Here is a 14,700-nt window from a genome sequence, read left to right on the forward strand (position 1 = left end):
AACTTATAAAAAAGAAAAAAAAAATCAATTACAAATTGTATGCCATCTGACACAAACTTAGTCAAACTCGTTGGTGGGACTCTATAAAAGAATGGTTTGTTAAAGTTCAAGGTTAAACCTCCGGGTATATATTTTTTTCCCCTAAGAAAACAAGAAAAGAAATTCTATGTGATTCATAGATAATTGGCCCACAGGTTGCTCAGTGAAAATAAATGGTTATGGTGTCGAAATGTAACCATGTTTACGAAGCATCTTGTATACTTGGACATATCGTCAAATAAGAAAAGGGCTAGAGTTATTAAAGGAGATCAACCTTGTACGAACTTCCAACCACGGGTTTCAAGATAACAAACACTTTCTTTGTCCCTGAAGCCCACTCACAAACCAAACTATTTTTAGAATTTTGCATTCCTAGAAACAAAAAGCTACCAGCCCACAAACAAACATCACAAAGAAATCCCTATCCTCTGTTTTATGCGTTGAAGGTTGGTGGTACAAGATGGCTGAAGCTCGTACAGAAGATTTGGTAATAAGGTTGGAGGAATCGCTGGGCATATCAAATTTAGAGAGTGGGCCAAAACTGGCAGGAGCAATCATAGCAGGGAAAATCCCAAACAGAGGAGCAATAAAAACAATCCTTCAGAATGCCTGGGCTCTCTTTGGAGAAGCAAAAATTTCTTATATTATAAACAAAGGTCCCTGGTCTGTAACGGGTTTCTGTTTCAATGTTCAACGCTGGCCAAGCAACATGGCCATAGAGGAACTGCCACTCCACAAGGTGGCTTACTGGATCCAAGCCCATGGGATCCCTTTGAATTTACTCACTGCAGGGAACACTCCATGGGTGGAATTCAAATTTGAGCGACTGTCAGATTTCTAATTCAACTGTGGTAAGCTTGGTCATCTTCAGAGGAATTGTAGCTCCAATAATAGCCAATCGGACAACTCTGAACCTATAGCCTATGGTGAATGGATGAAAACCAGGTGTTCTGGTGGCACGTGTAAGCCAATTCGGAGATGGAAGCAGTGGTATGCCCCATGTCACACAACCACCAACCCGTACAAATCAAGAAGCTTTGGAAAATGAACTGACACAACAGGAGCAGCTGCATCCTTTGCTATACTGCTGACACAACGGATCCTTCCGTAGCCAACTCAAGTCACAGAAGACGTATGTCAGAAGCAAAAGGTAAAGAAGTTGCTTATTCCTCAAATTTAAATATTGAATTGCAAATTTTCAACTGGAACTCAGAGGGTGTCAAGTCAAAGGTAAAGGCAGGACATGATCGGGTTATTTTAGTGGAGGAGAACTGCCCAAGCCATTGGCTATGGCCCACAGGGAGGGTGGGACCTATTTCTTTTGAGGAATGCCTAAAATGGGCCAAGACTCAGATTGCCTTTGGAAAGCATTACGCCACTGATTGCGCCGCAACTGGACCTTTAGAGAGAAGGCAGAACGAGGAGAATATGGGTCTTACAAATGAGATATCCATTGAGCCAGTTTTTAATAGCCCGTTTGACACTATTCCTACCCCTGCGTATCAGACCCACCACAGAGAAGTTGATGAAGCCTTTGTAAGGATGGGTCTTAAAAGAGATGCTGACCCAGGATGGCAGAAGAATAAAAATGAGGTTAAAAGGGCAAAGCCTCAAAGTGTGAGGCAAGTGTCAGAAAAAATTCAAAAAGGGAAACACAGACTGCGTAGAAACCTCTCAAGTCCCAAAAAAACCAAAGAGTGCAGTGGAACCACGAAGGCTCTCTATTGATGATTTCTCTGAGGAGGGCCTAACTGACATCCATGTTGGGGTGGCTGATGAAATTGGAGAGGGAAGGTTTCTGCAACGGGAGAATGAAAATATTGAATCCAGGATTGGCGGTGGCGGCTTGCCAGAAATAGCCGCAAGAACGCCATGAGTTATTTGTCTTGGAATTGTCAGGGGCTTGGGTCGGACTTGACAATTCGATCTCTAAGGGAGATCATAAAAATAAACCGACCTACTATTGTGTTTCTCATGGAAACAAAAGTGAAACACAATAAGCTGAAGAAGTGTAGTCAAGACATGGGTTTTTCTGAAAGCTTTTGTGTGGAACCGCATGGACATGCTGGAGGTTTAGGGCTTTGCTGGGATAATAGCGTGGAGGTTCAGATTCCGGAATTTTCAAAAAATTTAATTGACACTAAGATAAAGGAGAAAGGTGGGGAAAGAAGTTGGCTCATTTCCTGGATTTACGGTACTCCCTATAGAGACGAGAAAACTGATTTCTGGAGTTGGATTGGTAATTGTCTTCACCCTAGAGTGATCCCGTGGATGTGCATTGGAGATTTTAATGAAATTATATGGGAATTTGAAAAAAAAAAAAAAAAAAAGGGGCAGGGCCTTTAATCACCAAAGTAGAAGATATCTCCAAGATTTTATGAATCCAAAGCAGTTAATGGACATGGGGTTCCAAGGGCATGCGTATACTTGGAAAGGGCGCAAAGCTGAAGGGGTGTTGATCCAAGAGCGCCTTGATAAAGGGCTGATAAACTCTAGCTGGCAGGAGGTTTGGCCATGTTCTGTTGCAATTCATCTCCCAGATGTGGGTTCTGACCATTGTCCCATTCTCATTCTAAATGAAGAAAGACAGGAAAAGGTCTCTCGTCCGTTCAAATTCGAAGCTTACTGGGTTGCTGACCAAGAATGTGGAGAAGTGATTCACAGGAGTTGGAACATGAATAATTGGAGGGGTATAGTGACATGCTGGAGTAAAAAGCAAAGAAGGTGCAGATACGAGTTAAGAAAGTGGAGTAGAGGAAAGTATTCAAATGCCAAGTTAAAAACTGAAAAGTTAAATGCTGAGCTTGAGTTGTTACAACGTGACTGGGAAGAAAATGAGAGAAGAATTAAGCAGATAAAAATTGAGTTAAATGAGACATGAGGGCAAGAAGAGAGTTTTTGGAAACAGAGATCGAGGATCCAATGGTTGAAGGAAGGAGATTCCAGTACTGTGTTCTTCCACCATAGTACTCTCCAACGAAGAAAAAGAAACAGAGTGAGCAGGATTAAAGGTATGGATGGGGTATGGGGGAAAATGACAGCCAGGTCCGAAAGGCTTTTGAAGACTATTTCAAAGACTTATTTTCTGCTTGGGCAAGAAGAGATAACATTCTTGTTTTTATAACACCGGTGATTACTAAATAGATGAATAATAGCCTGTGCAGTCCAATGTCAAATGAGGAGATTAAGGAGGCTGCTTTCCAGTTGGGAGCAAGCAAGGGGCCGGGTCCTGATGGTTTTTCCAGAATATTCTACCATAATTATTGGGAAATTATCAGAGAGGATTTGTGCAAGATGGTTAAAGCCTTTTTCCATGGACAATTTTCGGTGCATTGCTTAAACATGACAGAGATTGCCTTAATTCCTAAGGTCCCAAACCCAGAAGCTGTCACGCAATTCCGGCCTATAGCCTTATGTAACTTCACATATAAGATCATCTCAAAGATTCTTGCTAATCGCTTGAAGCCAATGCTTGCAGAGATCATATCCCCTCAGTAGAGTGCCTTCATCCCAGGAAGATAGATACAAGACAATATTCTGTTAGCTCATGAGGCTTTTCATGTTTTGAAGCTCCGGAAAAAGACCAAAGTTTATGAGATGGGACTCAAGTTAGACATGAATAAGGCCTACGACAGAATTGAATAAGATTTTTTAAAAAGAAGAACCGCTAAAAATGGGATTTGATCAAACGTGGGTGCGCTTGGTTATGAGGTGTATCACATCGGTCCGCTTCACAGTGCTCTCAAATGGCAAGTCCGGGAACCCTTTCAAGCCGTCCAGGGGTATTAGACAGGGAGACCCTATTTCCCTATATATTTTCATCCTAGTCATTGATGTTCTATCAGTCATGCTGAACAAAGTAGTGGAGAGGGGTATTGTGCAAGGGATCAGATTCAGTCGTGACGGTCCTACATTATCCCATTTATTTTTTGCAGATGACTCTATTCTGTTCCTAAAGGCTATTAAACGAAATTGCAATGTCGTTGCAAGTATATTGAATTCTTATAGTCATGCCTCGGGGCAGGTGATAAATTTTGAAAAATCAAATGTTTATTTCAGTCCTAATACTCCACAGCAGTTCAGGGAGACTGTAGAGCACATAATGCATGTCAATATAACTGAAAACCCAGGGAAGTATTTGGGACTTCCGACGATGTGGGGCAGATCAAAGCGTGAGGCGATGAATTTTGTGAAAGAAAGAATGATGAGCAAAGTGGAGGGCTGGAAGCAAAAACTGCTCACTCAGGCAGGCTGTGAAATCCTTATTAAAGTTATGGCCCAAGCGATTCCCACCTACCCCATGTATGTGTTCCTTTTCCTAGGAGGTCTTTGTAGAGAGTTGGATGGAATCCTAGCTAAATTCTGGTAGGGAGGGAATGAAGAAAAAGATAAAATCCACTAGATTAGCTGGGTGGAGCTAGGAATGCCCAAACTGGAGGGTGGCATGAGTTTCCGGAACCTTCATGATTTCAACCTTGCATTACTTGCTAAACAAAGCTGGAGATTGCTTACAGAGCAAAATTCTTTTTGGGCTTTGATTATGAAGAGCAGATACTTCCCTTCTTGTAATTTCCTTAAAGCTAGTAAAGGGGCTCGTGCTTCTTGGGCGTGGGCAAGCATCCTAGAGGGCAGAGAAGTGATCATTAGGGGTTCTCAATGGAAAATTTTAAATGGAACCAGAGTTAGGCTATGGATTGATAAATGGTTTCCTGTCTGCTCCATCCTATTAATGATGAGTTAGTAGACGAGAATGCTTTTGTTTATGAAATTATTGTTAGCATTCACAGACTATAATCTGTCATGTTATGGATTATAGATCAATGGAGCTCATGTAAAAATGTAGAGAGAAAACTTGGAGAAGAAGAAGATGAAAATATCAGTCTGTATTCTCACACTCAGTCATGCACAATCTGTGCATACCAATATAACAGTAAAAGAAAAGAATATTCCCTCTTACATCATCAAATCTAACCAATGATTAACTACCCTATGAGATAGCTACACTTGGCACAAATCTACTACACCTAAGAATACATCTTAGCTGTCCATTTGGACTGTGATCCAAGGGCTCATAATTTAACCAAAAACCTCAGCTAAATCTCTTATACTTTAACACTCCCTTCTAAGTGTTTAGCTGAGATAATTCCAAGCTTGCTCCTTAGATATTCAAATCGATTCCTTGCCAATGCCTTAGTGAAGATATCTGCATTCTACTCTTCAGTTCTGCAGTATAGCAGATCAATCTCACCATTTTGCAAAGCATCTCGAATGAAATGAAATCTTCTGCTTATGTGTCTTGTCCTGTGATGATGCACAAGATTCTTTGTTATTGCAATTGCAGAAGTGTTGTCACATAGGATTGGTGTAGCCTCAACTTGTTCTTCACCAAAATCAGATAGAACAAACCTTAACCAGACTGCTTGAGCTGTAGCTTCAGCTGCACTAACATATTCTGCCTCTGCAGTGGATAGAGCTACACTGCTCTGCTTAACAGATGCCCAAGAGAAAACACCTGATCCAAGGTGAAAGGCATAGCCAGATGTGCTCCTCATATCATCTTCACAGCCTGACCAATCACTGTCACAATATCCAACCAGCATTGCCTCTTTTCCTTTCTCATATGCAATGCCATAGTCTAGAGTACCTTGAATGTATCTAAGTACTCTCTTAGCAGTTCCCATATGTTTCTTTGTAGGTCCATGCATGTATCTTGCTAAGAGACTTGCAGCAAACATGATATCTGGCCTTGTTGCAGTCAGATATAGTAGGCTTCCAACAATCTGTCTGTACAGCTTTTCATCAGCCTGTTCACTTCCATCCTCCTTGGATAACTTCTCATTCATAGCAAGTGGAGTTGACACTGCTTTACAGTCCTTTAAACCAAACTTGTCCAGCAGTGTTCTTGCATATTTTTTCTGATGCAAGAAGATGTAGGGCTCAGCTTGTATCACACCCAATCCCAGAAAATGATGCAACAATCCCCGATATGTCATTTCATATCTCTTCATCATTTCAGTTTTAAAACTCATCACCAATTCTTCAGAGCTTCCTGTGTAGATGATATCATCTACATATAGTGAAACAATTAGGATTCCACTTTCTGCAGCTTTCACATATAATGTAGCCTCACTAGGACTTTTCTGAAATCCTGCAGTAGCAAAGTATGAATTAATTTCTTCATACCAAGCTCTTGGAGCTTGTTTGAGACCATAAAGAGCCTTCTTGAGTCTATAGACTCTGTCTTCCTTGCCTTGAACCACAAATCCTGGAGGTTGATCCACATACACCTCCTCTTGTAGCACTCCATTTAAGAAGGCTGACTTTACATCAAGCTGAAACAGTTTCCACCTTTTCTGAGCAGCCAGAGCAATCAGTGTTCTAACTGTGTCAAGCCGTGCAACAGGTGCAAATGTCTCATTGAAATCAATTCCTGGCTTTTGAGTGTAGCCTTTAGCTACTAGCCTTGCTTTGTTTTTCTGAACAGAACCATCCAGATTTAGCTTGACTTTAAAGATCCATTTGACACCAACTATAGGTTTATCAGATGGTCTTTTTACCAAATCCCAAGTTTCATTCTTCTCAATCATCTCAAGTTCTGCTTCCATTGCCTTTTGCCATGCTGCATCCTTGACAGCTTCTTCAAAGGATTCTGGTTCAATGATGCAGATGTTGCAGCTTTCATAGATCTCTGTAAGACTTTTGTATCTCAATGGAGTGTGGTCAATATCTTGAGTACCTGTGTCAACCACAGACCTTTCTTCATTGTCTTCTGTTAGCAACTCATTCTCAATTGAATGTTCTGCTTGCTTCACAACTGTGTCATAGCTCCCTTTCTCCTTTTCAGACACAGTATCAGTAAGTGGCACTGAAACACTGCATTCTTGCTGTGCATTCCAATCCCAGCTAGCTTCTTCATTGAATACCACATCCCTTGAGATAATCACTTTTCCAGTGGCAATGTCATATAGCCTATACCCTTTCTCACAGCTGCCATATCCTAGAAACACATATCTGTTGCTTGTTGAATCCAGTTTCTGCCTCTGTGGATTTGGAACATGTGCATAGCACACAGATCCAAACACTTTTAAGTGTTTAAGTCCTGGCTTTCTCCCACTATAGGCTTCAAATGGTGTTTTCTTGTCCAGAGCTTTAGTTGGACTTCGGTTTAGAACATATACTGCAGTATTCACAGTTTCTGCCCAGAACTCAAGTGGCATGCCCTTCTCAATCATCATACACTTGGCCATCTCCACTATGGTTCTGTTTTTCCTCTCAGCCACACCATTTGCTGTGGTGAGTATGCCACTGTAAGCTGCCTCTCCATTCCCATTTCATCACAAAATTTATTGAACTCATTAGAGGTGTACTCTCCTCCCCTATCACTTCTTAGTTTCTTCACCTTATATCCACTTTGCAATTCAACAGTGGCTCTAAACCTCTTAAACACTGTGAATACCTTAGATTTGCATCTCAAGAAATAGATCCAGCACATTCTTGTACAGTCATCTATAAAGGTGAGGAAATACATGTTTCCTGCTTTGGTAACAGTTTGCATTGGGCCACACACATCAGTGTGTACCAATTCCAGTGGAGTTGAAGCTCTGCTGGTTGCCTCTTTTGGAAATGCCTTCCTGCAGTGTTTTCCAAAAGTGCAGCCTTCACATACTGCATTTGTATTTTTGATTTCTGGCAAACCAAACACCATGTCTTCATTCTGCAGCAGTTTCAAACTCTGCATGTTTAAGTGCCCCATTCTCCTATGCCAAAGCAAAGTTGATTGGTTAATGCTTGCAGTTAGAGCAATATGTAAGTCTGTTTGAAGTTTCAAAGGAAAACTTCTATTTCCTTTCATATCCACTCTAGCCACCAGATTTGAAAGAGAGCTATCATCATAGACTTCTGCCTTGTTATCTCCAAAAATTAGGAAATATCCATGCTCCATCATTTGTCCAACACTGAGTAGGTTCTCTTTGAGACCAGATACCAATAGCACCTCCTTGATATATTTCCTTCCCATTTTAGTTTCAACCGTCAGGCTTCCTTTTCCAATAACATCAACCAACTGTCCTGTTCCCATAGCAACTTTTGCAGTCACATTCCTATCAATATCAATCAAAACATCTTCTCTGCCAGTCATGTGGTTACTACACCCACTGTCCAAGTACCATACCTCTTCCATGGACCTTTTCTCAGTTGCATTGTTAGCATAGAACATGGTTGGTGAAGAAGTAACCTGAGTAGCAAACTGAAGCTGCTGCTGCTGTTCAGGTTTCTTGCTATAGCAGTCTTTGGCAATGTGACCAAGCTTGTCACAGTTATAGCACTTTGGTTTGCCCTTGAACCTACATTCTCCATAATGCAATTTCCCACAATGTTTGCAAGGAGTTTTAGTTCCATCAGTAGGTTTATTATCCCACTTCTTCCCTTTGTCTTTCCAATTCTTCTGCTGCTTGGAATTCTGATTTCCAGTGGCCTTAGCTGATTTGGTATCTATACTCAGACTAGCAAAGGCCTTCTCAGTCTTGTTCTCATGATGTCTTTCCAATCTTTGAGCAAAGCTCTTCAATGAGGCTACCACCTCTTGAACCTCAATTACATCTAGATCCCTTGAATGTTCAATTACAGAACAGATTGGATCATATCCAGGCAGCAGACTAATTAACATTTTCTGCACAATTCTTTCTCTAGATAGTTCTTCTCCATAACCTCTCATTTGATTTATTAGATCAAACAACTTTGTAAGATAAGCAGATAGAGATTCATCCTCTCTCATTCTAGTATATTCAAATTCTCTACGAAGACCCTGCAGTTTTACACTTCTTACTTGCTTATCACCATGAAATTCCTGCTTCAGGATGTTCCAGGCTCCATGAGATGATTCTTCATGAGAAATCCTGGGGAAGATCACCTCAGATACTGCTCCTTGAATCAACCCCAAGGCCTTAGCATCCTTCATCAGGATCTCAGCTATAGCCATCTTCCCAGAACCACTTGATTCCTCTTTTTCCTTTTGTTTTGTATCAAATTCATCAGCTCCCTTCGAATCTGAGCCTTCTATTCCTCTCTCAACCAGCTCCCAAATCCCATGAGATTTGAAAATGGTTTTCATCCTTATGCTCCAGAACTCATAGTTCTCACCATTGAAGATTGGAGCACGCAGCTCACCCCCTCCAGATCCTGCCATGTTAGACAGATTTCACAGAGAGCAGGATTTGACAGAAAACGTAGCTCACTTCCTTCACAGATTCAAACGCCCAGCTACACGATCAAACCTGGCTCAGTGATACCATGTTAGCATTCACAGACTATAATCTGTCATGTTATGGATTATAGATCAATGGAGCTCATGTAAAAATGTAGAGAGAAAACTTGGAGAAGAAGAAGATGAAAATATCAGTCTGTATTTTCTCACTCTGTCATGCACAATCTGTGCATACCAATGTAACAGTAAAAGAAAAGAATATTCCCTCTTACATCATCAAATCTAACCAATGATTAACTACCCTATGAGATAGCTACACTTGGCACAAATCTACTACACTTAAGAATACATCTTAGCTGTCCATTTGGACTGTGATCCAAAGGCTCACAATTTAACCAAAAACCTCAGCTAAATCTCTTATACTTTAACAATTATTAACCCCATCACAAAGAGTTGGGACTTATTAAATCTCAATGGCAGAATCTTGGATCAGGATGCTTGAGGGATAAAAGCCATGCCTGTGGGAGGAGGTTGCGAATCTGATCGGTTGGTTTGGCCCTTCAGTGTGTCTGGTTGCTACTCTGTTAAAACTGGGTATAAGTTGATTCATCCTTGCTACCATCCAAATCATAGGCATACGCGTGCCTCAGGGTCTCACTGTGTTTCTAAGAAGGTGTGGAAGCAAATTTGGTGTTCCCCATTAACTCCAAAAATAAAAAACTTTATCTGGCTTGCGGTTAAAGGTTGCCTCCCCACAAAGGCTATTCTCTTCCGTAGGCATTTGGGATCCTCCCCTTTGTGTCCTGTCCGCGAAAAAAAGCCGAAAACTATCAAGCACTTATTGCTATACTGTATTTGGACTTCCAGTGTCTGGTTTGGAAGCTTGCTATGTTATCGAGTTGATATGCATAGCATCACCACCTTTGACGAGTGGCTGCTTGGTGCGACTAGTAAGTTGGACAAGACAAATTCTAATTGGGTGTTGGTTCATATCAGTTTTATATGCTGGAGTATATGGAGAAGCAGATGGGCTTTTTTTTTTTTAAGGAAAAAATGTTTGCCCAAAACAAACGATTGATTGGGGTAAACTTCTAGCTTTATAGTTAATGGAGGTTTGCTGATCTTAATGGTCATGGTGCGGAGAGCCTACTTTGCAGGTGGTTGATACAATCCAGAGATGGCTCCCTCCCTCCCAAGCTACTCTTAAGCTAAATGTGGATGCGACCTGGGACAAGAAGACTTTAATTGCTGGTTTAAGGGCTGTCATTCGTGATGAGCATGGTAATTTCATAAGGGGAGCTGGAAAGGTTAGACTGGCCTCTTCTTCTGTTGAAGCTGAAGCCCAAGCAGCCTTATATGGTCTGGTGGTAGCCTCGGATTTGGGTAATGTTCATCTAGAGTGTGAGTTTGATTCAAGGGAGCTGATTCTTAGCGTTAAAGGGAATATTCAGAAAGGTAGATGGACAATCTACCCATTTCTTGCTGCTTTGAAGGAGAAGTGCAGAATTTTTGGCTCTTGCTCCTGGAAGTGGATCCCAAGGAAAGCAAACAAAGCAGCAGATGCTGCAGCTATTGAAGCGAAGAGGAAGATGTGTGATGAGGTCTGGATCAGCCGACCACCATCCTCCCTGGTGTTCATGCTCCAAAGCGATGGCCTCCCATGTCCTCCATGTTGGTGTATAAGTGTGGCTGCTGAAATGTAATTAGAATAGGAAGGTTCTATTCTAGTTAGAAAGGCTGCGTTGGATCATAGTCCAAGTGTACAGCAGAGAATGTAATAGCTTATGCCACTTGTCATTATCTCATAGGATAATGATTAAATGGCTAAGATTGAGTGATGTAATAGGGAATATGCTTTCTCTAACGGTTTTGTCAGAGTCACAATATATGCATGATTTTGGTGCTGAGCTAATTTAACATAGCCAGCTTCTTCTCCAAGCTCTCTCACTCTTACAGAAATTCACTACTCTATTTCCTTTGAAACCTATTACATGTTTGGTTGAATTAATATGCAAGATAATGGTCTGCATATTCTAACACTCCACAGGTGTAAGGTTTTTGTCTAGTCAGGATCTGACGCTCGCCTTCTGGATGGCGTCCTAGTTGTTATTGTCCTAGCTGGAGTTTTTGTTGTGTTTTCATTGGGTTGGTCTAGTTTGGGTGGTTTCTCTTCGTACTGTGAAGAGTTGCTCGGGAGTTTGTAGTTTTTGCTCCTGATGTGTTTTGGCAGTGTTGCTGTTTTTAGTTTGGGCTGTTTGATTGGCTGTTTGTTGGGTTGGTTTGTCCCTTTTCCCTTTCAATGAAAGTGTGATTCGACCCAAAAAATAAAAATAAAAATTGAAAGCAACAGTAGGTAGGCAAGCTATTTGAAAGGAAATATATATAAAACAGAGTTAGTTACACTCCTTTTGAGACGTACCATACTTGAGGGAGAAGAATTAATTCTTTGAAATTTTATATCTTCCCTTCCATTGTAGCAGAACGTGTATGTAAGAATTAGAGACTAATATCAACGTGATTAACGTCAACTGTATGTATCAACTTGTTAAATTGTCTCGTGATATAGTTAAATTGTTAAATTGTATCAAAAAGTTCATAGCAAATGTTTATAGCTAATAAAATAGGAGTATTGTTATTTTAACTCCGTGTCCTATTTCTCTACTCATTTTTTCTTTCTAAAATACCCTTTAATTAAGGTAATCTTTTTTGCTTTTTATTTTTATGATGACACAAAACCCTTATAATAAAATTGAAAGAAAAAACAAACTAATAATTAAAGAGAAACAAAAACCCGACAGCCACCACAGCCCCACCCTGTGCCTACCCAATTTGGTCAGCCACCCCACCCTGCCGGCGGCTGCTCCTCCTTACCCACCTTCTTTGCAGCCAACAAAACATCTGTATCCTAATAGACACACGGTTCACAGTGAGTGTAGAATGACTGGAACTCCACGCTGTGGACGAACTGTCATAAACTGAATGGGTGAGTGGACATAACCAGGGGAAAGGGTGAAGCTGTAGCGCTGTAGAATCATTGCCAGAGCAATCTTGGATTCGACGATTGCAAAGTTCATGCCCACACAAGTTCGTGATCCCAATCCAAAGGGTATGAATGCGACCATGTTGTTGTTAGTAGCTTTAGCAACCCCTTCTGAGAATCTCTCTGGTTTGAAAACGTTCACGTCTTCTCCCCAATATTTGGGATCATGATGAAGTGATAGATTTGGGACGTGCACTTCAACATTAGCCGGAACAACCATCTTTCCCAGCCTTACTTCCTTGTCTGTTTCCCTAACAAGGGAAACAACTGGAGGATATAGCCTTAGAGATTCATTCAGGATCATACTCATCTGCACATGCATCCAAATGAAAAATTAGATGGCAATAAATGAAATGAGGATTTCAAAAATAAACCACTGATTAGATACATAAGCTAGCAATTAACTGATTGAGTTTCTTACCGTTTTTAGTTTGTTGAGGCCATCAGGGTTTGGATTTTCTTTTCCAAATAATTGTAGGACCTCCTTTCTTGCTTCCTCTTGCCAATCCGTATCGAGTGCCAGAAGAAAGATGGTCCAAGCAAGCAAAGAATTAGTGGTTTCTTGTCCAGCAAAGTAAAACGTTTTGCATTCATCAACGATGTCATCCACCGAAATCCTCTGGTTTTCATTGGTATCATGATGAGCCTTCAAAAGTACTCCAAGAAAATCACGCCCAAACCCGTCTGCTTCTCCAGTCATTGCCATACTTTCTCTTTTCCTCACAATCCCTGCTATGGTGTCGCGTATTCCTTTCTCAAGCTTCTCTGACTTGATCTCATCACTGGTTTTGTAAACGCGACTGCAAATTTGAACAAAAGACTAAAGATGAGAAGTGACAATTCCAACACTATTGTTGTGAACAGAAAATATTCCACAGCTAACATAAACTTATTGATTCTTTATTACGATCATTTATAGCATCCGCAATGGTTGTTCAGTTGTTCAATTTATTGAACTATGTTGACATCTATGTAATTGAACTGCAATTTTACTTGTAATGGTACAGTTCAATAACTTCAGTTTACTGGCATGTGAGTCTCATAGTTAGACTATCAATTCAATAGAGGGTTCATCACATAGCACCCTCTATTGCAAGTGAAATTTTACTGTTTTATTTCAATTTTTATACAATAAAATTGTATTGATCCTAACTATTGCAGATGCTATTAGTTAAAGGAAGCTACCTGAGGATAGGAAGTCTGAGACTGAAATTATTTTTGAATATAAGGAAGGTCAACTGCCCCAGCATTTCAAAAATGTTCTTCCCATCTAAGTAGCTGGTGCCAAATGCTGTCCTGGAAATTACTTCTGAGGTGAACAACCTAAATTCTTCATACACCTCGATCTCCTTGCCTTCATGATTTACCCACCTTTCTAGCATTGTCTCGGAGCTAGTTATCATTTCAGGAATCATACCCTGGTAACACAACACCATCGTACAGTCAGTTAACAAGTTTACATTCAATATAAACAATTGACAGAAGTACTGGTACGTTAATATAAACATCTGCAAAGATGAACTTACTTTTAAGCTCTCTCCATGGAAGGCATGGTTGGCCAGCTTTCTTAACTTGACCCATTTTTCACCTTCTGCCATGGAAATGCTGTCGCCTAATAGCTTCTTCACATAGCCTTGGGACTTCTGTTTTCGGAAGAGTTTATCTTTGTTGTTCATGACCTCTTTGGACAACTCAGGTTCCGCAATCACCAACTGAGGTTGAGTACCGTGCCATTGAAGAAAATTCCTTCCTGTTACAACAAAATCACTAAATTTAATTATCTTTGAACAAATTGAGATTATAAAAAATAAAAATAAAAGAACCATAGTTAATGAAGAGTTTGTAAGACGTACCAAATATCTTGGACCATTTGTGAGTATGAGGATGAACTGCAGAGAATATGTCATGTGACAAGCTTCTGGGCTTGCTCATAGCTTCCTTCTTCATGCTCATGATTTCTTTGGTGTTTCCATGGATGATTCTGTAAGAAGGGCCTTTGACTCCCTGGAGATCCATGAATGTCTGGAAGCGATTTGGGGTCCACCATTGCTTGTAAAAAAGCCTGATGAGAGCTACAAGGAACACAAGTAGCATGCTTGAAACAGTGATTACTGGCATTCCGATTCCGGACCAACTCATTGTTCTAGCTTCTTTCTTTCTTCTTCTTCTTTTGAGTAATGAGATGAGCCAGAACCCAAGAGACAATTCTAGCTTGTATGTCAGTTTGCTGTGTACTGCGTGTGGCTCTCTTCAGTTTATATAGTAAAAGCTTGGGCGTACGGATTTCGTTGAATAAAAAATCAGACGGCTCTCTTGAAATTGAAAATGAAGCAAGCTTGATTTTAAGGTGTTTGTCTTGACCAAAACAATTAAGTACAGGGGCAGCCAAACACGACCAAGAAAGTTGATTTGTATATCA

At 40.6% G+C, this 14,700-nt stretch overlaps 2 protein-coding genes across 2 annotated transcripts; one reads left to right on the forward strand and one right to left on the reverse strand.

The window, feature by feature from the left end:
* Positions 1-2,440: 2,440 nt before the first annotated feature.
* On the forward strand, positions 2,441-2,920 carry LOC117617259. Its single transcript, XM_034346563.1, has one exon. It carries the CDS (start codon positions 2,441-2,443, stop codon positions 2,918-2,920), a length of 480 nt encoding a protein of 159 aa, XP_034202454.1.
* Positions 2,921-11,820: 8,900 nt separating this feature from the next.
* LOC117614036 (cytochrome P450 CYP749A22-like) lies at positions 11,821-14,491 on the reverse strand. Its single transcript, XM_034342708.1, has 5 exons — positions 14,135-14,491; positions 13,808-14,031; positions 13,467-13,699; positions 12,703-13,081; positions 11,821-12,591 (listed from the first exon to the last, which is right to left on the reverse strand). Exons 1-5 carry the CDS (start codon positions 14,418-14,420, stop codon positions 12,163-12,165), a joined length of 1,551 nt encoding a protein of 516 aa, XP_034198599.1. The 5' UTR covers positions 14,421-14,491; the 3' UTR covers positions 11,821-12,162.
* Positions 14,492-14,700: the final 209 nt, after the last annotated feature.

The sequence above is a fragment of the Prunus dulcis genome, chromosome 1 (assembly GCF_902201215.1).
Source record: "Prunus dulcis chromosome 1, ALMONDv2, whole genome shotgun sequence".
NCBI classification, from domain to species: domain Eukaryota; kingdom Viridiplantae; phylum Streptophyta; class Magnoliopsida; order Rosales; family Rosaceae; genus Prunus; species Prunus dulcis.

Excerpts from the sequence above, each read along its gene's own strand:
- LOC117617259 (XM_034346563.1), top strand. The coding sequence starts at position 2,441 with ATGGGGTTCCAAGGGCATGCGTATACTTGGAAAGGGCGCAAAGCTGAA.
- LOC117614036 (XM_034342708.1), bottom strand. The coding sequence starts at position 14,420 with ATGAGTTGGTCCGGAATCGGAATGCCAGTAATCACTGTTTCAAGCATG. Across the intron at positions 14,032-14,134 it reads CAAATGGTCCAAGATATTTG|GAAGGAATTTTCTTCAATGG; the intron begins GTACGTCTTACA and ends TTGTTGTAACAG. Across the intron at positions 12,592-12,702 it reads GCCTCAACAAACTAAAAACG|ATGAGTATGATCCTGAATGA; the intron begins GTAAGAAACTCA and ends ATGCATGTGCAG.